The 24,808-nt window shown below is 38.5% G+C and overlaps 1 protein-coding gene across 4 annotated transcripts in view; it reads right to left on the bottom strand.

The window, feature by feature from the left end:
* Positions 1-3,804: 3,804 nt before the first annotated feature.
* The window catches only part of PEX1 (peroxisomal biogenesis factor 1), a 39,442-nt gene continuing 18,438 nt past the window's right edge, over positions 3,805-24,808 (bottom strand). For 2 of the 4 annotated variants that reach the window (XM_032235456.1, XM_032235457.1), the window contains exons 17-24: positions 22,500-22,564; positions 21,778-21,920; positions 20,002-20,105; positions 18,593-18,769; positions 12,054-12,284; positions 10,393-10,590; positions 8,082-8,212; positions 3,805-4,153 (exon numbers count right to left, since the gene is read on the bottom strand). In XM_032235456.1, the coding sequence (XP_032091347.1) occupies positions 4,072-4,153; positions 8,082-8,212; positions 10,393-10,590; positions 12,054-12,284; positions 18,593-18,769; positions 20,002-20,105; positions 21,778-21,920; positions 22,500-22,564 (1,131 nt within the window). In that variant the 3' untranslated portion in view covers positions 3,805-4,071. The other 2 variants (XM_032235460.1, XM_032235461.1) reach the window with 2 other exon arrangements.

Here is a 24,808-nt window from a genome sequence, read left to right as displayed (position 1 = left end):
ACATACATTTTCATATTTTAAATCTTTTTTTCCAGAGAACAATTTACACGCTTTTGCACTACACAAGGACCTATTCCCTCAAGTCTAATAATTGTATTTTAAGCAAGTTGGGAACATGGAGACCTAGATAAAAAATAATGTTGATGGGACTACAAGTCTCTACGAGACTTCTGAACCATATTAAAAATATACCAGATTACAACTATCCTTAGAAATAATTGTTTAACTATATGACATTATAAGATTTCAACAATGCTGTTTTGTGCTTTTTATACTGTGTAATACATTCATGAAGACAATTTCTATGTGTACAGCAAATCCACACATCGATATTGTAAATAAACCAAAATTACATTATCGCCTGATTTTATCATTATTAGAACAGTCCTAGGTAATAATTACTGATAGATCCAAACATATCTTGAGCAGGTTTGTTGAATCACTAGGCAAAATAAAGCAATTTTGCTGAATCACATCTAAAGTTTCTTAAGTTCAACCAACACTAATCCTTTCCAGTTTGAGCTGGCTGACTTGTTTTGAAAACTGGCCAAGCTTAACATACCTACTGTAAACAGATCTTGCATGATAGACAATTCTGTTCATTACATAACTGACTAGGAAAAATAATTCCCATAGAGTAGGAAAAGGTTACAGCCTTCTGTCCTTGAAGAATACTAAGTTAGGAATGGTAAAGTATCCACCAACTATAACTTTAAAAACATTAAGACTATCACTTGGTACGTTTGAGAATATGTATATAGTTACTATGATTTTTTTATTTTAAAAAACAACTACATGTATGAGTCATGCTTGAGTGAAAACATTTGTAAGGAGCAGAGAGAATGATTACAGTGAAGAATCAGCAAGTAGACTGGTCCTTTGAATTTCTTCAGAAAAGGAGAGATCAGAAGATCTCTAGAAGATCATCTATGAATGCTGAGCCTTGTGAGACAACATTTTTGTTCTCAGCAATGGCTAAGCCTTTCATAAGAACATTAAACCAGCCAAATTCACTTTGTAATTATATTCAAAAATGTTTAACCACTTTATAGATATTGGAGATCTTCAAAACACCTGGGTTTCTAATTTATGAAAATTTTAAAATAGATGTAAGCTTTTATAGCAATACACACTATATAATAATAAATAATACACAATTGCAGAGAGCATTTTTTTTTGTTTTAAAGTGTTAAAACAAATTGGAGACCAGAAAAAAATGGAGTTTTAGTTCTTTTGCTATAAAATTTGAAAAATGAATATATAATTAAATAATATGTTTGAGGGAAATAACTGAAATGGAACTAAACCTGTATTACTTAGACTTTAGAAAGTTTACGGATGGAAACTAGAAGGAATTAAATAAACCGGCAGAAAGGAGTTAAAATGACTAATTTGGAAATAACATTTATTTAACAAAGAAACAGTTTATTGAAAAATTAATCTTGGAAATGAGAAAAGACTTCAATTGATAACACTTTTAGAAATGAGAAAAAGTTAAAAAAAACTTTTATCTGACATAATAGTATTTGAAGGCATGGAAAACAAATCAAGAAAAAGAACTGGATTTAGAACAGCTGCGACAAAAAATAATGGACAATCCTCTTTATGGAATTACAAAGTAGGCTTGTGAAAACTTTCAAGATTCCTTTTAAATGCAAAGAATAATGAAATAGGATGCCATAGGAATGACTGAAAGATCAAGATTGTGCATAGAAAGAAGAGGAATATAAATTTGCAATATTTGTAAAAGCATTTGTTCGATATTTCTGGTAACTCCAAATGGATTTTTTCCAAACATTCCAACATTCCTGAACCACAGCTGAAAAAAATGATGATTTTTGGATTTGTATAGATAATGGTTAGGCTATGAAGAAAATATTTTTTTTATTTGTAACATTCAAAAAAGGGTCAAAAGTTAGCATGTTAGTTTATGCTTGGTGTAATGAAGGTTGGAAGTCACTTTATTGTTCCCTTTGTTGTCTTTTTCCTTTCTTGTTGTCTTTTTTCTGCACTTTCTGCACTTTTCTTTTTCTTCTAATTTGTCTTAGTTTTTACTATTTTTTTATTAAACTCTTCAGTTAACAACAAAAATCTTGATTACAAATTTAGACAGCTGTTGACAAAACTGCCAGCCATAAATGCAAATATATGTGGTTGTAACAACTGAATTATATCAGTGGATTCTTGATATTAATCAGAATTTGAAGACAACAATGTAAATTTGAGTGTCTGCACGTGTTAATAAACTAATTTTTGAGAAAAATTAATGGCTAGCAATGGAAAGTTTATTCACGGTGGGTGGATAGGTCAACTGAGAACATAGGCCATTAGATCAGTGAAAGGACAAGATAGCATGTCAGCATCTACTGACTGAAATAAATACTGAGAAACTGAATTTAGGGTTTGTCCTATCACATGAGCAGCCTTTGAGATACAGGGATTGAGTCATGGAATGCTGACCTGCTGGTTACATCAGATACAGATGCTGTTGTGCATAAATAATTGGCTCCATGTTTGAAATAAGACACTGACTCAAATTTACATCCTGTGGAGGTTCAGTGTCACAAGTAATGCTGATACCACTAATATCCTTTGGGTGATTTATCCGAAAGCTAAATATAGCTTGTTTACATTTTGATGAGGATTTATGAAATAGAAACCAAATAGTTTTAAAAACTTTATTAACAATTAAGAATTAACAATGTTGCAGAGTATACATAGAAGCAAAAAGATTTAATTTTATTTAATTATATTACCTAGAAACCTGGAACTGGGTAGTAGAAAATTACCACGCACTGTTGTTTCAACCAAATGAAACTAGGTAAATCATCTTCTGTATTTACTCTGTGGCAGCCAGCTTTTTCATACAGAAATATTCAAATCCTTTCCTGTTTTCTAGAGCCTTGCTACTACTTATCTGCTACAGGCAATAAAAAACCCCTATTAACTCTTTGTTTGAAGGTGCCCTTTAGATTGTAATAAATCACAGCCTTGTGTGGAAACACAGGGGACCATACAACTGTGCAGCGGGGTGACCCCTTGAGAAGCTCTCCTCCTGTTGTTTCTGAAATGTTTGATAATGTTTTGAAAATTTATAATGTTATATAATTTTAAACATTTTTAAACATATTAATTTTAATATTTTAATATTTATGCTGTATATAAATTGATTACATTGTATACTGCCCAGAGCCGCTATCTGAGGGAGATTTTTTTTCCATGGAGCTCATTTGTATCTGTGTTTTCACGTATCATTTTCCACGTTCTCTTATCCCTATTCCCCTTGTTCTTCCTTAAAAATTTCAAACTACATTATAGTGTATTATCATTCTTCACTTTGATTCATTCCAATCATATTTCCTTCTCCGGTTAATTGGAGCTACCAATATGGCATAACTACTTTCATCAAAAGAGGCTGATATTTTGATACATTCCAATTATTCCGTGATGGGTAGGATTAAATTTATTTTCATTTGAACAATGAAATTGTCAGCAACATCTGTTGGATGCCTTGCTCTTAGCTGAGTCAGTTTTCCAGCAGTTATTGGAACATGAAGTCTTCCATTACAATAATCTGCCCTCTACAAAGCATGGTGAGTTAATTTATAAATATGTTACTTAGAATATGTTTTTAAATATTGATAAATAATTAGGCTTTCAATTACACTTTTGTTTAAATGCAGTAAGTCTATTCAAAGCAGACTGACATTGTTAAATTGCTTAATTTTATTTCTGAAAGAGAAGAGAATGACTAAGCCAAGAATGTCAATCCCCTCAGGAAAAAAACTGAACACAAAGTAAAGGTAGTTATCTCAAAAGCTTTTAATATAATTTTCAGTAGAACATACTTTGAAAATTAAAATGATGCAAAATAATAATGAAGTAATTAATAGTTAAATGTCCTTGTCACATTAACAGTAACATAGACTATTGATAGATACAATTTAACAAGTAAACAAATGTTCTTTGCAATATTAACAATAACATAGAGTTTTCATAGATACAATTTAACAAATAAACACTTTGCTAGAAAATTATTAGTAAACATGATTACTACTTCTTTAACAGAAGTTAAGCTAATGTTACTTTTTGTCCTGGTTTGAAAATTGCTCCACTGGATTCTTTCCTCTTTGGATATTGAAAATTTTCATAACTTGAAAAAGAATGAAAAGAAAAGAAAGAAAACAGAGCACATTAGTACCATGAAAATGTTGTATGAGGTAAATATTCAGGTTAATACATTCCAAATATATGTTTAATTAATTGGTTTAGCATAATTTTTTGAAAGTCACAGAAATCTTTCTACTTTTTTCCCAGCCTCTATAGGAAAAAACAGAATAGATAAAAATATTTCATTATATTTAATATGAAAAATAGGAATAATTAATAAGTATTAAAATAATAATCAACATTATTGTAAGTTATAAAGAAAAGGGCTGATATTTTAAAAGCTAGAATATTATACCAACCCATTATGACTGGAAGTTCTGACAGATTTCCCTAAGACTACCTTTAACCCAGACTCAAAGTTCTGACGGTCCCTGTAGTCACATTGTCACATTTTGGGTACTTGCAACCAGTCCGCATTTGAGGCCTACCTGTATCGTAGTGACACAACTGTCTGTCATTGCTAAATAACAGCTGTGAATGAAGGGGACCAAAGACCTGCTCACAGGAATAGCAGAGGCAGAGTTTTGGTCCAAGCATGTGTATGGTTTTACTCATCATCCAGCTTGAAAGAGGATTCAAAAGAGCCCAGAAGAAAACATGCTACCTATATGAAACCAATTAATATTTAAGAGAACACCTAAACAGTGTTTGCCTCTCATAGGAGTTCTGAACTCATGCTGAACAGCTATCAGAATATTCCAGCATTCAGAATAACTGCTGTATAGGCACTAAGCAACAGAACTTGCTGATTGTTATGGCACAACTGCTAGATAATAATATAAAGAGAAAGTTATGGCTGAATAGTCTGCTCTGATTTTTTTTTATGCATGCAAAAAATCTGGACAATGAGGAAAACTTAATTTTAAGTTTAATTTTAATCCTGGGAATGAAGAAAGAAATACAATCCAGCTCTTCCTTAATTTTCCTTGGCTTTCAAGATTGTGTTACTATAACCTACATCAATAAAGAACAGATAATTTCCTTTGGAGACTGTTCCTTGACCTGGTGTACTTCAAAGGGTTGACAATACAGTACAGGGAGATAACCAGAAAGCTTTCTTCTCACTTGATGGATTTTCCAGGATTTCAGTATAATTGAAATCCTGGCACAGCAGACAGCATATGGTCAGTTGCATGGAATGTTTTAATGGAGTAGCTAGATACTCAATCACTTATTTGGAGATGGTGGTATTTAATTTCTGGTCAAAGGATTCTGACATACAAAGGGACTGTTGTATGTGTGTATGTGTGTGTATCCATATATATCTTGGTAGGTAATAAAGTATCATTAATATCCTACATTAAGATACAATTAACTTAGCAGTCAAGAAACAGAAGTGCAACACAACTGATGATCCTCCAATTCCATGAATGGTTTCTGTCATATCTAATTCTAAAGTACCCACTAGTGCCCTGGAAAGCAAAACATACAGATTTAAACAAAATATAACACTGGAGAATAAATAGCAGCAGCACAGAAGAAACTGGAAGAAAACAGTTTTTGAGACAGCTTACTGAACAGTTGGTAGAGCATCAAAATGAACAGTTATTGGTTGTCTGGAAAGTTTTCAAATTACAGGAAGTGATGACAAAGTTATTAGTATCAACTGATTAGAGGAACATAAGACTATTAGGAGCAAAGCACTGCAAATACCTACTGGGATGGTGCCATCTTGAAGAATTAAGTTCCTGTTATGCATCCATTGAAGAAAAAACATTTTACAGATGCAGTATAATAATGGACTAAAGGTAAAGGTTCCCCTTGCACATATGAGCTAGTCGTTCCTGACTCTAGGGGGCGGTGCTCATCTCTGCTTCAAAGCTGAAGAGCCAGCATGTCCGAAGACATCTCCATGGTCATGTAGGTGGCATGACTCAATGCTGAAGGTGCACCAAATGCTGTTACCTTCCCACCAAAGGTGGTTACTATTTTTCTACTTCCATTTTTTACATGCTTTCAAACTGCGAGGTTGGCAGAAACTGGACAAGTAATGGGAGCTCACTCTGTTATGCAGCACCAGGGATTCGAACCGCTGAACTGCTGACCTTTCTGATCAACAAGCTCAGTGTCTTAACCACCACGTCTCCTAATAATGGCCTACAGATTATAAAGTAAGCCACCGAGTCACAAATAATTATCTCAGGGTGAAGAGAACTGGCTAGAGCAATGATGATGTTTAGATTTTTGTATGATTATTTAGTAAAATGAAGATAAGCAGATAGTAGAAGATTGAATAGTTTTCTGTGATTTGACTGCAAATCACAGAAAGCATAAATCAATTGCAGAGCTAAAAGATAGTTGATATCCAGCTTGGTCCAGTTTGGGGGGAGGGGGTTATGGTAATATTATTAGCCAAATATTTGAAAGGCTGTCACCAGAAGAAAGCCAAATCCTGCTCTCTTCCCCTCCTCATCCACAAGATTAAAGGAATGATATATTTAAATTATAGGAAAGCAGAATCAAATTGAATCTTGGGGGACAGATGGACCCCTCCTTTTTAACGACAAGGGTAGAACAAAACCAAAAATGTGGACTAGTAAGACTTCTGTCCTCTGGATTTAGTCAGAACAGATAGGAATATTTACTGGATGCTTCAATCGGATTCCTGTACTAAGCAGGGGGGATAGACTTCACAGCTTTAATGGACATTTCAGTTCTATTGTTTCTAATTTTACAGAACCAAAATGTTTATAGCTCAGATATTAGTACTAGGGAAAGATCCTTTCCCTAGTACTAACAGTATTGATAGGGGGTGTGGGCATATTTAATTTTAACTTGGAACTGTTGGAAAATGAGATTGGAACTGTTGCAAGTACTCTTCTTTTATAGATTACCAAGCACGTTAATATTTTGAGCTTCTTAAATTGTAAGGCTTGAGAACAAAGAGAGTATGAAATGGTGCTATGTATGATTAAAAACAAGTTTCAAATTCTGGATTTCAATTTTGGAAATAGACTTAAAATCATGAATCATTATTTATATTGTATTTGTATATAAAACCTAATATAAATACTTAAAAACTAAGCAAATAACAGAAATTTTATTAAATTAATGGCCAAGTATTTGTTGCATTTTACTATCACTGGGATCCAAAACTTTAAGAGCAACGGCGTGAAATTGCTATATATTCCACTAAGAATTATGAGAACATTCTTGAAGATGGACTTTGCTGAAACTTAAGTACATGATCATGTTAATTTAGTTAGATCCATTGACAGTGCTGTAGAATCAGAATCATGAACCAAAGAAGCATTCTTGGTATCAGAACAAACAAAGCTTTGCAAATGAACAACAGTTAACAAAGTACAAAAGGCAATAATGTGTCTGATCATTATTTATTCAATGCCTCTAGAGCACTTCCTAGGGAATTTCCGAGGCCCTAAGCAAAACAGATGAAAGATAAAGTCCACATTTAATAACAAAGGAAAAAAGAAAAATCCCAAGGGCAAAAAGAAAAAATGAAAGTTGTAGAATATAACCTAAGATGACTGAAAGTACAGATCATCTTAATGATAAATGTTAAGAAAGAAAACATTCTTCATAGTTCTGGTACTCTGAGAATAAAACAAAACACCGTGGAAACATCTTTTCAATGTGCACACAGGAGGAAGATTGTTCCCTTGCCTAGATTTTTTGGAACATTTTAATCAAACCTTGCACAAAACACAAAATCTATATGTATAATAAATAGGGATTGTAGGGAAATTAATCCGGGTCACCATACAATCAATTTTACAAGATGAAAAGCTGTGCAAGAGTTATGTGTATGACTATATGCATATTTTTTCGGTGAATTTTAAGATCCTTAATATATTTCTGATCTTTTTGAAATAAACTAAATTAAATAGTTTTGCAGAGTTTTTGTGGGCAATATTAAAAAAGAATACTTCATATGTTCCTCAGATACTTACAGTTCAGCAAACCTATTCCAGTCTACTTGACTAATGGAGGGTTTTGTACTTTCAAGAGCCGACATTAAATGAATCTGAGTAACATTTAAAGTTCTCTTGGTTACTGATGTCATGCAGTTAGCGCCTTCCTCCTGAAAAATGAATGAAGGAAAAACATTTTAACATATTAAAAATGTAACATTTAAACATATTTAAAATGTAACATTTAAACATATTTAAATAACTACATTTTTAACTTCCTTATAATGACAGCTGAGCTTGGAGATTCTACCAAATATGGTTTTAAGACAGAGTATGGAATATTTTCTAAATGTTACAATCAAATCCAGATTTGTAGCAAGCTCCTAAACATTTTATCCTGAATTAAAATAATGATAATAAAAATGACACTGAATTGTCTAGTAGTGATTTAGTAGTGTTACAATCAAGGCATCAATGACCAAACTATAATTTTATCCTTCTTTTAACATTATTTAAGAAGTGCCTGGCCTTTAAAATGTATTTTTCAATTATCAGCACCATTTCACTGGTGTTCACTGGAGTCTCACTCATTTTCAGTGAGCTCTACAACGATTAGATAATTATACTTGAATTTTACAGAAAAAAATTACATTCTTTAACTGTGGATATGAGCATGTTAGATATATTATATTTGGGGGATTGATTAGGAATTGAAAATACACCCTAAATCAGGGGTGTCAAACTCAAGATACGGGGGCTGGATCCAGCCTGTGGGGGTGCTTAGATCTGGCCTGCAGGGCTACCCTGGAAATAGTAATGGATCGGCCCACACTGCCTTTGCCAGCAAAAATGGAACTGGGTGCAGCTCTCCTGAGCTTCATTTTTGGCTGCGATGGCCTCCTGCCAGTGAAAATGGATCTCGGGAGGGCCGCAAGTACTCAAGCCATCTGGGCCACTCAAGCCACAAGGGCCCCTGACACGAGTGACATTGAGCTGGCCACCGCCAGCCTAGCCATACCCACCCAGCCCCCCAAGGTCAAACACAACCCTAAACAAACCAGTCTCATCATTACACAGAATAAGGCATCTATCTCTGATAGATATTCAGAGACAAGTAGTATTCCAATTGGTAGTTGAATCTTACTTTAATAATGCAATCTGGTTGGATATTTTTGAAAAGAAGTATGAAGTGTGTAATTTTGTTCTTTGTCATAGGCTGAAGAATATCTTGGATCATTAGCCCAGATAAGGGTTAAATGTTAAAAAAAGTAATCAATGAATAGTTATTCTTTGAATATATGTGTACTTTTGACATCTTGGCTCTTACACTGAGAATCAATTTAAAAACTAGGACAGATGGACAACATGGGCTAAAGTAACGTCGTAAGACCAGGTGAAAGTGGAATTACCCAATACTGAAGTGGAATTACCCAATACTCCCTCTAAACATTTCTGAGAATTCTATAACATGTCCTGTTGTGACAGGATATTTGTTGACAAACCACATAGTTATGAAGTAATTCTTGTGCAATAGCCAGCTTGCCCATCTTTTCAAATTAGGGTTGCCAAACCCTATCTGAATAGCAATCCTGGAGAAAATGCATGCTTGTGATACATTTGCACATGTATACGTAATATGTATACAAGTCTGTCAAGAGCTACGCTTATCTCCTTTCCCCAAAAGCAGGGTGAATATAAAAAATACTAATTAAAATTAAAAAGAAATTATTTGAGTCAATGATGATTCTTTTGTGACTTCAGAAACAGTCCATGTTATTTCCTTGGCAACAATGAAATAACATGGAATGGTTGTGACATTTCAGGTATCCGATTCAGTTATTAACCAGTAAGGATCTTGCATAGCTGTCAGTGTCAGCTAGGTGATGTTAATTAATTACAAATATTAATTTTCTCTCCTCATTCTCATAGGGCCATTCAAATACACACATCTTCCTCTTCCTCATTTCAACAGAGCCAAAGAAAAGGAAGAAAGCTGGATTGAGATAGGATATATAAAAAGATGTTGTACAGGGAAAGAAAAAGTGGAAAAGAAAAACAAAAGGCAAATGTGCCTCCTCACTTCAAAAATATTCCAATTTTGCAACTTTGTGCAACAGCCTTTTCTATTCTTAGACCTTCTAATTTCTATTGGGTCAATACAGTACACTAATTTGAAGCTTATAAGTAATAAATGCTCATCATAAATACTTGTTTTTAAGGTCTGAACTAAGATAACATGTATATTTGGAAACTGTTAAAATATTAGTTTAGGTCATGGTTGAAGACTCTAAGCTAGTAACACCATTTCTAAAAATATGTCTCTGAGAAGAAAATTATAGTTTTCGCCTACTCCATTCATGCTTTTGTAGTTAGCTTTGATGGCACTGATTTCTGACTTGAGTTGTTCTATTTGTTCTTGATTACATTCTTGAAAACCTTCCTGTAAAGTGGTTCTTAAGGTTGGAGGCTGAGAAGATACTAAATCCTTCAGAGTTATGCTGGTTAATTCATGGTTTATGGAGTTTGATGCTGAAAAACACTGAGAACTCTATGAAGAGAAGAAGGGGAAACATAAAAACAGTTAACCATGTCGTTTGTTATTAATATATCAATAAAAACTTTACCATAATGAACATTCAATAAGATAAGCTTTCAAAATGTTTTATCCAACTACTCATTTTAAGCAAAATAATTAATACATGAATATGTGCTTTATATTTAAATTACCTTGCAGGAAATAATTAAGCAAAAATGTAAACCTTAAATGTTCTAGTGCCTGAATATTCCATTTTCCAAAACATTCCATTCTTCTCCCAGAGTGTAATAATCTGACCATTCTGAGGATAGGTTTGTCTCATTCCAGTATGAGTCTTCTAGAAGAGGTTTGCAATGTTTGGATATGGTTAATAATAAAGGCCACCTCGTATTACTGAGAAGTAGTGAAAGAAAAGGCTCAGGATCAACTGAATTTGCAATTTGCAGGATAAGAAACAGAGGAACATTCTGAGACTGGATAATTTGAGCATATTCAGAAATATCACAGAGTGGATTAGGACAAAAAGAATAGGAAAAACATGGAAAGAAAAGAAACAACTCACTTTCATAATTTCTCACCACTTTGTCCAAAAAGTAAAGCAGCTGTTGTTAGTCAAACTTACATTGGTTTCTTCCATGAAAAGAAATAAAAGCGTTGGATAGAACTAAGTGATGGCTAACAAAGATTGTTGATCAAGATTTTAAATTTACTTAAAAGTCTATAATGAAATTTATATGTATTAGTACTATCTGTTCATTTAGAGGTGTTAATATTATTGTCTGCTAGTTTAGAATAAACTTGTATCACATGCATAGTAGTATCCACATTTTTAATCACAGTTTTTGTACAGAGCATTCTTTTTCTATTTTCGTTGTATAGCACAAGCATCTATGAAAAGATCAATCCTAATTGTATTTCAGGCTAATCTTTCTGGCTGTGGATGGGCAGTGGGGGTGGGGAAGGGATGGATTTGTGCGCATGCTTGCCGCTTGTGCAAATGGAGCTGCGGGTGCTTGTCTGCTGCTTTTGTAGCCCAGTTTCCAGCAGGCCACGGCCTGGGGGTTAGGGACCCCTGTTGTATTTGATATGCTGTATGTTCTATATCTGAATCACTAGTCTTATCATTTTTCAACCAATCATTCAGGGAAACAGATTCAATGCAGAGCTTTCTTTTTTAAAATGAAATAGAAGCTGAGGAGGAGAAGTACAAAAGGGTCTAACTGATTTTTAAAATATGCAACTTTTTGGTCACAACAATGCTAAGTGTTGAGTGGAATACAAAATTCTTTGAACAAGTACCGAGCCAGAGAAGCAAACTCAAATTGCCTTCTGCTGATTTTATACACATGGAATTATTTTTATTTATTTTACCACTCCCAAAAAGAAACCTGAATTTTATTTGGCTAAATTAAATGTTCCTTCCAAATCAATTGTATGATTTTTAACAAGCAATTAAGCAAAGTGGGAAAGTTTACCATTTCTGAAGCAGTCCCATTGCCAAGTTCAGATTCATAGGAACTGCCAAAGTAAAGGCGATAGATGTTAGATCTTGGATCCTCAGGAAGCAGATCACACAGCTCAAGGGAAGTTAATGATTGTTCCAAGCCTCCTTCTCCATCTCTGCCAGAATCATCTGATCCACTACTTTGATTTAAGAAAACCATTGAAGATAGACTAAGATCACTATCTGAGCTGGAACCTATCTCCTGAGGAGAAAATAAATAAAATTAGAACCTCCTAGAATATATGATCTCCTCCCTAAGAAATGATAGTCTACTCCCTCCCTGCTAAGCTTTGGACTAGGTGATAAAATATTCTCCCTGTCTCCCTGTCCATCCATCCATGCATCAACCACCACCCACCCACCCACCCATCTAGCACATTTATATACGTAGCTACCTAGCTTATAGCAAATTCAGGCACCTTCCAAGAATTAAATCCCAATCCATAATAAAACATAAAAACCATATGAATATAATAAACATTAAATACATATGCCTGTGTTTGATCTTAAGCGTTTTATTTTTTACCCCTTTCCTTGTATGTTGTGTTACTGCTCCTTCGGTTTCAATTGCTAATTCTACTTTAATAATCTTAAAAATTGCCTTCAGAATCTTATCCTCATCACACATAAAAGGTATATCAAACAGAAATATCTTAAATTAGCATGAACTAGGTTTTAATTAGAAACAATTCAAATGTTTAGCATTTACTGATTTTATATAAAAACCTTTGCAAGCATTTTTAGACTCAGTTTGATTAGGACTGACTGTTCTAATTGCTCTCTCCTCAACTTAATTTCACAAAAAATATAGAAATTGGCTATTTTCAAATTTAGCTTTCTCCTAATCTTCCCTGCCTTTAATTGGCCCTGCAAAGCAGGGGAACCTAGTTCTGCGGTGCTAATGCCCTGTCGGGAGCTTACAACTATTCACTCTTCCAAGGAAGAAGCTGAGCCACGAGGCAGCTCCCTGACTTCCATCGTTCAGGGCTCTCTGCTACCTGAAGGGATTCCTTGTGGCTTTGCTGCCTGGCACCGGCCGTTGGAGGCCACCGCAGAATAGGCAGTGCTCTTTCCTGTCTCAGCCGCTACTGCTGCCACCGCTAGAGCCACCGCCGCCACAACCGCCGCCACCGCCTTTGCCACCACCACAGCAGGCATCCCTGCAGTTCTATTCACTGCGCCGGCTCTCCGCAGCACCCCACTACCAGCACTGTCTGCTTGCTATTCCCTTGGCCACGCTGCCATCTGGTCCATAGACTTCTTGCCTCAGTGGCCATTTTGTTTCAGCAGGAATCTTCGGGTGGCCATCTTGTTCCACCACAGTGAGTACTGGCCATGACTGTCACTCCCAACCAGGCGCTACAGGCCCCTGCAGAGCCCCAGGACCCAATTCCTCCAGCTGGATCCCCACAACCCAGGGCCTCTAGCTGCAGGTCCATTGCTGAGGTTTCTCCAGCTGAATACTTGCCCAAAGCTCCCAGGACTAGTCACAGCCTGCTATAGGCACCCCAGCAGAGGAGGATGGCAGGGTCTCCCAAGCGCCCCCAGGAAGGCCAAGGGAAAGACCAAACATGTGGAACCTCACCCTTTCCAACCTCAAAGGCCGGTTGAGGTTAGCCCTCCTCTTCCTCCCTCGAAAAGTTTGGGGAACCGCAAGGAAAGACACTTTTGAAACAAAATAATAAGTGGGGAGGAATCTGGTAATGACAGAAGTTTCACTCCTGATGAAGAACCTCTATCCCAGACCTTGGGCATCACTCCCTTAAGGCCACTTCCCTACACACCAGATGTGGCCACGATCATTTCCAATGCCATTGAACATGGCATAGCTGTGAGCGTCAAACACAGGTCGTCTTCTTCACATTCCATCCCACGCAGATCTTCTTCTTACAGCTCCAGATGTAGAGACCTTTCGGCTTCCACATCATACAAGTTACCTGGCACCTCCAGTCAACCATCCGTCTTCCTGCCAGAGATTTGGACCTCTCTGAAGACAAGGGTCTCCCTCCAGACCCACCTACAATTGTTGGCCTCTTTAAACCTGCTATTTTTCGCTCTTTTCTATTTAAGGCAAAGAAGATTGCAGGCATCCCGGCTCCCAAGGCTCCTCAGAACACCGAAGCAGACAAAACAGACACCACTGATCCTCTCTTCATTCAGCTCAAGGTGGAAAAGGAGATGATTCCATTACCCAGACTCTTCATCGACGTGGTCCAGGCAGTGGGTGTCACCAGGTACAGGTCCTCTCTCTAATACCTTGGACAAGCACCTGTATAACATGGGACCGGAACTCTCCAAGGCACTTGAGGTACCCTCCATTGACCTACCGGTGGTGAGTTTATCATCCCCTAATGCAGCATCAGCAGCTCCCGAGGAGACCTTGTGCCTTGAAGACAAGCGGTTTGAGCAGACGCTCGTCAAGGGGCATCAGGCTGCTGCGTGGGCCGTTCGAGCCGCTACATCAGCCTCTTTCTTTAGCCATTCTGCTCTCCTGTGGCTCAGACAGCTCCAGGCAAGGATTTCCCCTAGGGATTCTAGATATCAACAAGCTAAAAGTGGCCCTAGAATACACCGCGGACGAATCCTTGGATGCGGCCCGCTTCACTTCCAAATCCATAGCTTCCTCCGTCACATCCCGCCGGCTCCTCTGGCTTAAGCAATGGCAGGCTAATGTCCGGGCAAAATGGAGGTTCGCCTCCTCAGCCTATTCCTCCAGTCTTCTTTTCGGTCCCCTCTAGAGCCCCTCTTAGTGGAATCAAAAGACAAATGGAAGGTTGTCCAGGCTGCCACCAAAAAACAGGATAATCGTAACCAATCCTATCGTAGGCAGCCTTTTCAAGGGCAGGACGGGGGTTTATCCAACTCCTGTCCACAATGTCAGGCTCCTCCCAGACAGGGACCCCCCTTCCCCAATAGAATTGGAAGAAACAATCAAAGTTTCCCTCCCAGGAAATCCTTCAGGTATAATTCCAATCGATAATTTAAGAGACAGAAGAGACTGCCTGGAGTCCCTCCCTATCAGGCGACGTCTAGCAGCCTTCATGGATCGTTGGGACGACATCACCGATCAGGATCAGGTCCACCATCTGATTCGGTCTAGCCTTGGATGTGCACACCAGCCCTCCGAACCACTTTGTCACGTGCCCCATTTCAAAGGATCCTCTCAAGAGGCTCTTGGTGGAGCAGGTCATCCATCACCTGCTCCATATTTGGGCCATTCAGCCTGTGCCTCCAGGCCAGGGGGTTCTACTCTCGTCTCTTTATCGTGCCAAGGTCTTTGGGGGGCTGGAGAGTAATCCTCGATCTCAAATTCCTCAACAAATTCATCAGATACAGGAGATTCAAAATGCACTCTCTCCTATATATCCTCGATTGTCCACAAGAATGATCTCCTCACCTCAGTGGATCTCACGGAGGCTTACCTCCACATACCCATTCTCAAACAACACAGGCAGTTCCTGAGGTTTGTTTATGCAGGCAACCACTTCCAGTATTGGGCTCTGCCCTTCAGACTGTCTTCTGCCCCAAGGATTTTCACCATACAGGCGGTGGTAGCCGCCCACCTCCGAGCCAGACCCGTAAGAATATTGTGCTACCTGGACGAACATCCTCTTGCTGTCCAGGTCTCACAACCAGGTTCTTCAGGACTGCCAGATGACCATCCAGGTCCTTCAGGATCAGGGCTTCTCCATAAACTGAGATAAGAGCCACTTAGTTCCCACCTTCCGGTTGGTCCATCTGGGAGCCCTGATAGATTCTGTTCAGGACAGGGTCTTCCTGGAACAACAACTCAGTCTCAGAGATCTGGCCAATGAGGTATGGAGAAAGCAACAGGTTCCACTGATTCTACTGTCCCAGTTACTAGGGAAGATGGCCTCATGTTTTTCCATCGTCCCCTGGGCATGGCTTCACAGCCGCTGCCTCCAGTGGTTTCTATTGCCATACCAGAGGACCAACAGCAGTTGCTCCTTAGTGAAGGTCAGGTTGACACCAGAGGTCATCCTCTCCCTAGACTGGTGGATCTCCCTGGCTATCTCCCAGAGGTTCCTCTTCAGGGAGCCCCCTTGTCTCGTAGTCACGACAGATGCTAGTCTCACCAGATGGAGCACTCACCTGGACTCTCTAGTAGCCCAGTGTCTGTGGTCCAGCTCCGACCTTGCCCATAGCATGAACTGGCTGGAGGTGAGGGTGATTCAGCTGGCCCTCCTCCACTTCCAATCATCAGTATGCAACTCCCATGTACTGATTCTCAGAGACAACACGACGGCCAATGTGCATGTCAACCGCCGAGGTGGCGCAGTGGTTAAATGCAGCACTGCAGGCTACTTCAGCTGACTGCAGTTCTGCAGTTCAGCTGTTCAAATCTCACCGGCTCAGGGTTGACTCAGCCTTCCATCCTTCCGAGGTGGGTAAAATGAGGACCCGGATTGTTGTTGGGGGCAATATGCTGACTCTGTAAACCGCTTAGAGAGGGCTGAAAGCCCTATGAAGCGGCATATAAGTCTAACTGCTGTTGCTATTGCTAAGGGGGGGACGAGAGCCGTCTCGCTAATGGACTTGGCCTTTCGCCTGGAAGGAAACCAACCTTCTCTCTCTATGCTCCGAACACATTTCAGGCATCGACAACGTCCAGGCAGACTGGTTGAGTTGCATGACAATCGACCCTGCAGAATGGAGCCGGAATGGAGCCTGAACCGTCGCATCTTCCTACAGTTGACCATGAGGTATGTGACCCCAGTTCTGGATCTCTTCGTAAGGAGATCCAACAAACAGCTGACCAGGTACTTCTCTCACTACACAATGCCAGGCGTGGAAGGGACGGATGCCTTAAGGTGCAGAGGGCCTCCCGGTCTTTTGTATGCCTTCCCTCCCTTCCTCCTGATACAGAGGGTGATTCACAAGAAACTAGAAGAGGAGGAGGAGCTCATCCTAATCGCTCCCCATTAGCTGTGCCATCCATGGTATGTGGAACTAATCAATCTCTCAGTGGGTCCACCATGGCGGCTGCCCATGATCAGGTCTCTACTTCATCAGGGATCCATTCACCACTCCAACTTCCAATCATGGGACCTCGCCAAAGTCCTGGACTTCCTTACCGAATCGTCATTTGAACCTCTGAGGTCTGCCCCCACCTCACAATGTAGGCAGTCTTTCTTGTTGCTGTCACGTCAGCTAAGCGTGTGTCGGAAATGGTGGCTCTTTCCATCAGGTCTGATTTGTGTGTTTTCCATCTGGATCATGTGGTCCTTTGACTTGATCCCACCTTTACCCCTAAGGTAAATTCGGCCTTCCATCGTGCTCAGGATCTGATCCTTCCAAATTTTTGCCCTAATCCAACTCACCAGCTCAAGTGGCACACGTTGGATGTGCGTCGTGCACTGAAGATCTATATTGACAGGACAGCTGACTTCAGACGCACTGGGGCCCTTTTCATTTCTTTCCATCCCACCAAGAAAGGGCTTAAGGCTTCTTCTTCAATGATAGGGTGGTGGATCAGATCTTCCATATCAAGGGCTTACCTAGTTCATCATCTCGCTCCACCATCCAACATCACAGCACATTCAACACGCAAATGCGGCAACTTCGGCAGCTTGGACTACACAAGCCTCGATGGAAGAAATCTGCAGGGTGGCCACTTGGACTACTCTTCTCTTTATCCGCCACTACAAAGTGGATAGATACACATCTGCTGATGCGGCCTTCAGAAGGCGAGTTTTTCAACAGGTTCTCCCCTCTTTGGTCCCCTAGGCCTTCGCATTCCCACCCGTGGACAAGCCAAGCTTTGGTATGTCCCATGCATGGCTGCTGTCTCCACCAACTTGGGAGAATGGGCGTTGGTTTCTTACCTCATACGCCCATTCTCTGGGCAGGTGGAGACAGCAGCCATCTCCACCCTATTATTCGTGCGTGCCTAGGTCACAGAGAGGCGATAGTAAAGGACATTGGACAAACAACCGCATTCAGGTAGAGCACAGCAGTCTACTTATCTCCTTCATCAAGAAAGCAGGAGGACACTCTTCAGAGGCTATGACGTTATTTTGGTGAACTTATGTCCTATTGGTTACTGGCAGTGTTAACTATGCATGGCTGCTGTCTCCACCTGCCCAGAGAAGGGGCGTATTAGGTAAGAAACCAACCAGTATTTTTTAAAAACTTTTTAGTACTTTTAAAATTGTCTTTTATGTAAGCCGCCCGGAGTCCTTCGGGATTGGGCAACATATAAGTTTATTAAAATTAAAATTCAAAATTCAATTCAACGCCCATTCTACAAATCTACAGCCTGCATATTTTCAGTAGTCTATTGACGGAACAATATTCAATAACAAAATAGTTATGAGTGAAGTTTTTAAATCATTGGAATTTCTATAGAAATGTGTGGGAAATTTGTTTTTCAAAGCCAAAAGTTTACAATACTAACCTCGACTTCATAACTATTTTACAGTGCAGGGAAGTCAAAATAATATTTAATTATAAAGGCTAAGGAAAGTTTTTACATTTCTACATACTTACGTGGGGCAAAGTTGAGTTCAAGTTAGCATGCACTGCTTCTAATTGGGCATTGTATAATAAAGCTTTTAAATCTGCCCCAGTGAAATGCTCAGTTTTTGCTGCCAAATACTGAAAATCCACATCATGCGCCAAAGGGAGAGAATGACTCAGAGCTTTTAAAATCTCATATCGGGAAGCCTTTAGAAAATTAGAAGAAACGTTGTTATTAAGGAATGGATTCTTAGCCTTAGAAACTCTTGTTAATCAGGAAAAGGGACTCTGCTGACATGAAGGCAGCACACAAAAAGATACAGGAAATAAATGACATAGTTTATAGTTATAGTTATAGTTTTACTTATAGAGTAAAAACATTTCCATTTTTTTTTTCTCAACTAAAGGTTACCTAGATCTAAATAAGAATGATTAATCTTTAACTTAAAATTCTGACAAGATATAACATTCTCTCTTATGATTATATCCCCAATGTCACTTACAGAAATAAACATTTAGTGAATGAAATTAAAACTTTCAGTTAAAATATTTAATATTAGATAGTTTCCAAGGCTTAATTTTTGAACACTATTTAAAACTATGAGTGTCTACAAAGCCTGAGCCAAGGGAAGAAGCTACTGCATAGGGTTATAATTACCTGGCTGCCTGTTTGACATCTGAGATGGTAATACAATACAATAATACAATCAGTAGACTTGGAGGTCATACCGTATTTTGAGGAGTATAAGAGTATAAGAGTATAAGCACCTTTTTCCCTCAAAAAAGAAGCTAAAAATCTGGATGTGTATTATACACTGAATACAGCATTATGTTTACCTCCCAAAACCCTGCCCCCTTCACCAAAATGGCCGCGCAGAGCGTGTATGAGGCTTGTAGAGAGCTCCTAGGGGCTGGGGAAGGCAGCCTGTTTTTTTGCTCAATTTTACCCCCCCCCCCGCCCAGCCCCCAGGAGCACTCTATAAGCTTCTTATAGGCTATCCATGCCCCCCCCTTTTTCACAAAAAATGGGCTGTTTTTTGCTTGTTTTTGCCACCACCACACCCCAGGAGCACTCTGCAAGCTCCCTAAAGGATATTCATGCCTTTTTCGGGAGGGGGGGGAATGGGCCCATTTTTGTGAAAAATGGGTTATTTTTGGGAGGTTTGTAGAGTGCAAAACCTTTTTTTTTAAATTTTTCCTCTTCAAAACCTTGCTGCGTCTTATACTCCGGTGCGTCTTATACTCTGAAAAATACAGTAATTATGTAATAACTGGTCTAACTTCATGTTTACAACAGGTTAAAACAAGAACATACTATCACTGATTTCATTCAATACTAGTGATTGTCAGGAAATATGTTTCATTCTGCCTTTTTATTTTACAGAGGAAAAACATGTTTTCCCTAATGTAACATCTGGCATAGTATTTTATTTCTTTACCTGATCAGGAGGTGGACAGTATAGACACTTATCCAATCGACCGGGTCTCAAAAGAGCAGGGTCAATCAAATCAGGACGACTAGTGGCTGCCAATATATAAACTCCTAGAATAGAATTAAGAATATGTGTTATTATATATCTGCCAATCATCTTTGTGATCGTATCAGACACGAGAATGTAATAATTACTGGGTTTTTTATTTATTTTGCTATTTTATTTAATTATTTATTTTAATTGTTATATTTGATTTCTGATGTGACATACTCTCACACCCTGACTATTTTATGTTAACAATGTAATCATGGCTGTTCCTCTGGAAGCTGATCAAACTAATCAGATTATGATAAAGGTTTATTTCCCATCCTACAGTCACATCATCCAAATTAATGGCGGGTAGGATTGCTTTGAATCTATGTATTAGGTTTCATTTCTCAATTCCCAAATTCAGTACTAATAATTGCCAGTGACTTTAGAATAATTAGAATTAGAATTCTTTATTATCCAAGTGTTATTAGACATACAAGGGATTTATCCCAGTGCATAAGCTCTCAGTGTACATAAAATAGTGATAGATTATATAAGGCTGAGGAATAGGGACATATTGGTTTTTTAAAACTATTATGCCATTCTATGCTTTTCTGCAATTCAGGGCAGCTCTTGGGAATTGCAAAACCTTAGCATAACTACAAGGGATTGGAGACTCTTTATTTTTATTGATTTAAAGTTATTAAATAAATCTATTTACTGTATTTCTATCTACAGTATATCTCAATGCAGCAAACCCCATGTTAAGGCTTGATGAATCTCTACCTGACATGCCTGATTTCACCTTTTCAGGTTAAAAAAATTAATCTCTCAGGAATCTCTTGGAATAACAATAGCCCACAAACCCACATTCACACTCAGATAGGAACTTACAAAGCTCAAAGACAGAACATGGATGGAAGATAGCACCAAAATATAATATATAGAATCAGTTGTAACAATTGTAAACCAGTTCTACATTGGGCAGATAGAATGGCAGTAAAAAACCAGAATCCAAGGACACTAGCTGACTGTCAAACGGCAAGACCTAAAGTCCCTGATCGCCAGTCACACCATCAACAAACAACACCAGCTCAACTGGAATGAAGTTGAATATATTGAAGCCTGGCATTCTACCAACAAGTCCATCAACAAACACATTGACTTAAAACCAGCTTATGGACTAATAAGGAAGTTGGACCACCCAAATCACTAATCAACCACAGAACTGACTGGCCCCTTACCAACTGAATTTCATGCCTCACAGCAATCAGTCAGAAGTCACAAGACCAGAATCAGTCTTGTGATTCCACTAATCCTGTGATTCAATCAGGCTTGTGATTCAACTGTTCACAAGACCAACAGACCACCCAAGGACCTATATAAACAAAAAAGATACTTCACTCAAAACCCCGCTGAAAATGTTACCTAGCAGATACCCTAGACTTATGTATGAAAGCTGCCATTATGTTATTTAAACAACTATTATATGCAAAATAAGGATAAAAAGTCACAACCTAATTTGTCAATAATTTAAACGGCTCCTCTGATTATGAGATTTATGCTCTTCCTTTATGTATATTCTCAGAAAGCTGCAAAAATTTTATCAGTAACCATGGTTTCTAGAAACCACCTAAAGCACCTTCAAATTACCATTTCAGACTTTTTAACAATGTAATGTTATTGTTTTAATTACTATATTTGTTTTACTTTGCTTTTATGATTAGTTTTGGACCATGCATACACACATACCTTTTAAGCCTTCTACACCATCTAATTGAGTCAGCAGCTGATTAACAACTCGGTCAGTTACACCAGTGTTATCGTGACCTCTTCGAGGAGCAAGAGAATCAAATTCATCAAAGAAAAGTATGCATGGCTTGGCCGCTTGAGCTCTGCAATATAAATACACATCAGACTTAGGAAACAAAATATCATCTACCAAAAGTGAAAATGTGAAATTAGCAAATCCTGCTACAGGTAGTCCTCGACTTACTATTGCAACTGGCCCCAAAATTTCCACTGCTAAGCGAGACAGTTGTTAAGTGAGTTTTGCACCCTTTTGCAATCTTTCTTAAGTGAGTCACTAGTTAAGTTAGTAACATGGTCGCGAAAGTGAATTTGACTCCCCATTGACTTTGCTTGTCAGAAGGTTGTAAAAGGTGATCATATTATCCCAGAACACAACTGTTATAAAAATATGCCAATTGCCCAACTGAATTTTGTTCATGTGACCATGGGGGTACTGCAGTGGTTGTAAGTGTGAAAAACAGTCTTAAATCATTTTTTTTCCAGTGACGCATCTTAGAGCATCACTAAATGAATGGTTGTAAGTCGAAGACTAGCTCAATTTCATTTCTTTCATAACCCTCTTGACCTGTCTTTCTCAGATCACTCCTTAGCAAATTCAGTTACTATTTTTTGCAATAATCATAAAAATAGACTCAGGGAAACACCATATTACTGGACCCAACCTGATAAATATATCGCGAACTGCCTGTTCACTTGCTCCAATGTATTTGCTGAGCAGTTCTGGTCCCTGCAAAAAAGAAAATGGTAAATGTTCCAAAAAAACCCAAAAAACCAAGTTATATAGTACAAGTGAAAAACAATTGCACTAGTAAGTGATTTTAAAAATAACAGTTGACTTAAAATATTTCTAACACACTTTTAAATGTATATTGTTTTAAAATCTTTCTATCTCACTTTTCTACTGCAACATTCAAACTGTCAAGAATCCATACTTCTCAAAGATGATGAAGGAGGAATAGACAAGAATAAGGATTCTTTTGAACCGTAAATATAACAATAATACAAAACTTTTAAATTTTGAATTATTGGGATAAGTTAAAATTACTGAGAAAAACCAATGGACAAAAGATAAATTATATAGAAACATTTTACAGTTAAGTAATAAATCTATATTGAAATAGATGTTACTCTCAATATTCTATTGAGTTTTGCTGGCATGATTACATAAAATTGCCCGTTCAATTTCCTTGAATTGATTGACTGATGATTATGGAGCATCACATCACTGTCAACTCCAAGCAACCACATGATATTATACATGACAATATGTCTATAATTTCCCCTCCAGATATTGAAATGATATATCCATCAACACATAATTGAGTCCATCTGATTTGCTGTTGGTCATTCTTTCCTTTCCCAGAATTAGAGCCTGTTCCAGAAAGCTAAGCATTTGCATGGTATTTTTAAGGTAGGATAATTTGCACTTAGGTCTTATTTGTGCCTTTAGTGAGAATTATGGCTTTATTTATTCCTTAATCCATCGATTTGTTTTCTTGGCTGTCCACTGTATTGTCTTCTCCAACACCAAAGTTCAAAAGCATCAATACTCTTCCAACCCTTCTTCAAATCCATCTTTCAGTTTCACAGTGTCACAAAGCTTCCATCATTCTGATCTTTGTAAGTATAGAAACATCCCAGCATTTAGATTTGTTTCTCATGGCCTGCATGGTAGTCTGCATGAAGCAACACCAGAGGTGATCACCTGAGTAGCTGAATTGGACATCCAATTATGAGGCAACTGCAATACCCCCATAGAAGCTTTATTTATAATTATGGGGACTGTGTACATAGGTTTACTTCTAATCTGTGATGTTCTCATCATGTTAAATAAATATTGGTTGCCTAGCAACTGCTAGCTTATAACCAATTGTTTGACTGCTTGATCCTTTCTTGTTGATAGTTGATTCTAAAAGGCAGAAGCTATCCACCACTTTGATATTTTGTTTGCCAATTTTAAAGCTGGTTCTAGCTGTCGCCCTTAGTTTGATCTTCTTTATATTTAATTTCAGTTTCATTTTTTTTCACTGTGCATCTTGATATTACTCCAGCTTGCAGATCATTGTATAGTAAGTCCTCAACTTAAGATAGCAGTTGGGACCAGAATTTTCATTCCTAAGCAATGTAGTTGCAAAGCATGACTTCTTCGCTTAGTGATAGCCTCAGATGCTGTTGATAACTGAATCACTCAGCTGTTAGGTAAGGCAACTTTTTGTCAGCTTCCTACAACTAAAGTCAGTGGGGAAACTACCAAAGCAGAAGTTGCAAATGCCAGGCAACAGATATATAAATGTCTGCTTCTAGGTTAGAGACAGAGTGAGGCGATGCATTGCATACCAAGCAGAAGGGCGCGAGTAAGTGTGCAAGATAAGCCATGTGGATCGGGGAGGTTGTGTGGTCTGAGGGATGTGTGAGAGGCACTGCGTGAGTTGTGAAGCGCATATGAAAGATACAGCATAGTGTGAGGAGGGTCACAACGAGGTGAATGAGGCACTACGTGGTTGGGAAGCGAGTAGGGGAAGTGAAGGAGTGTGTAAGAAATGCCACAAAGGTTGTGGGGACGGGTGTGAGAGAGCCACTGCACAGGTTGGGGGCTGAGTGAAAGATGCTATGCAGATCAGGGTTGGTGTGAGAAAGTGTATGAGAGGTGCCATATGGTTTGGAAATAGGGTGTAGGAGTAAATGCAGTGCATGAGGGGCTGGCAACACACATGCAGAGGGTTGGGAGAGTGTGCACAGGTAGGCAAGACTTACCCCAGCAATTTATGATCTTCTCTGTCCTTTCCTTTCCTTTCCATTAACTTTTTGAGAAAGCTGGCAGGAAGTTACAAGTGGCAATCACATGACTGTGGCTGCTCGGCAACATGGCCTAAGTGCAAACAGGTTACCAAACAGCTAAACTATTTTATGTTGGAGTGTCAAACTGACAGCCTGCAGGTCGGATGCATCACGCGCAGGTCACACCCACCCC

The sequence above is a fragment of the Thamnophis elegans genome, chromosome Z (assembly GCF_009769535.1).
Source record: "Thamnophis elegans isolate rThaEle1 chromosome Z, rThaEle1.pri, whole genome shotgun sequence".
Taxonomy (NCBI): Eukaryota; Metazoa; Chordata; class Lepidosauria; order Squamata; family Colubridae; genus Thamnophis; species Thamnophis elegans.
This window is presented reverse-complemented; position numbering and strand designations above follow the sequence as displayed.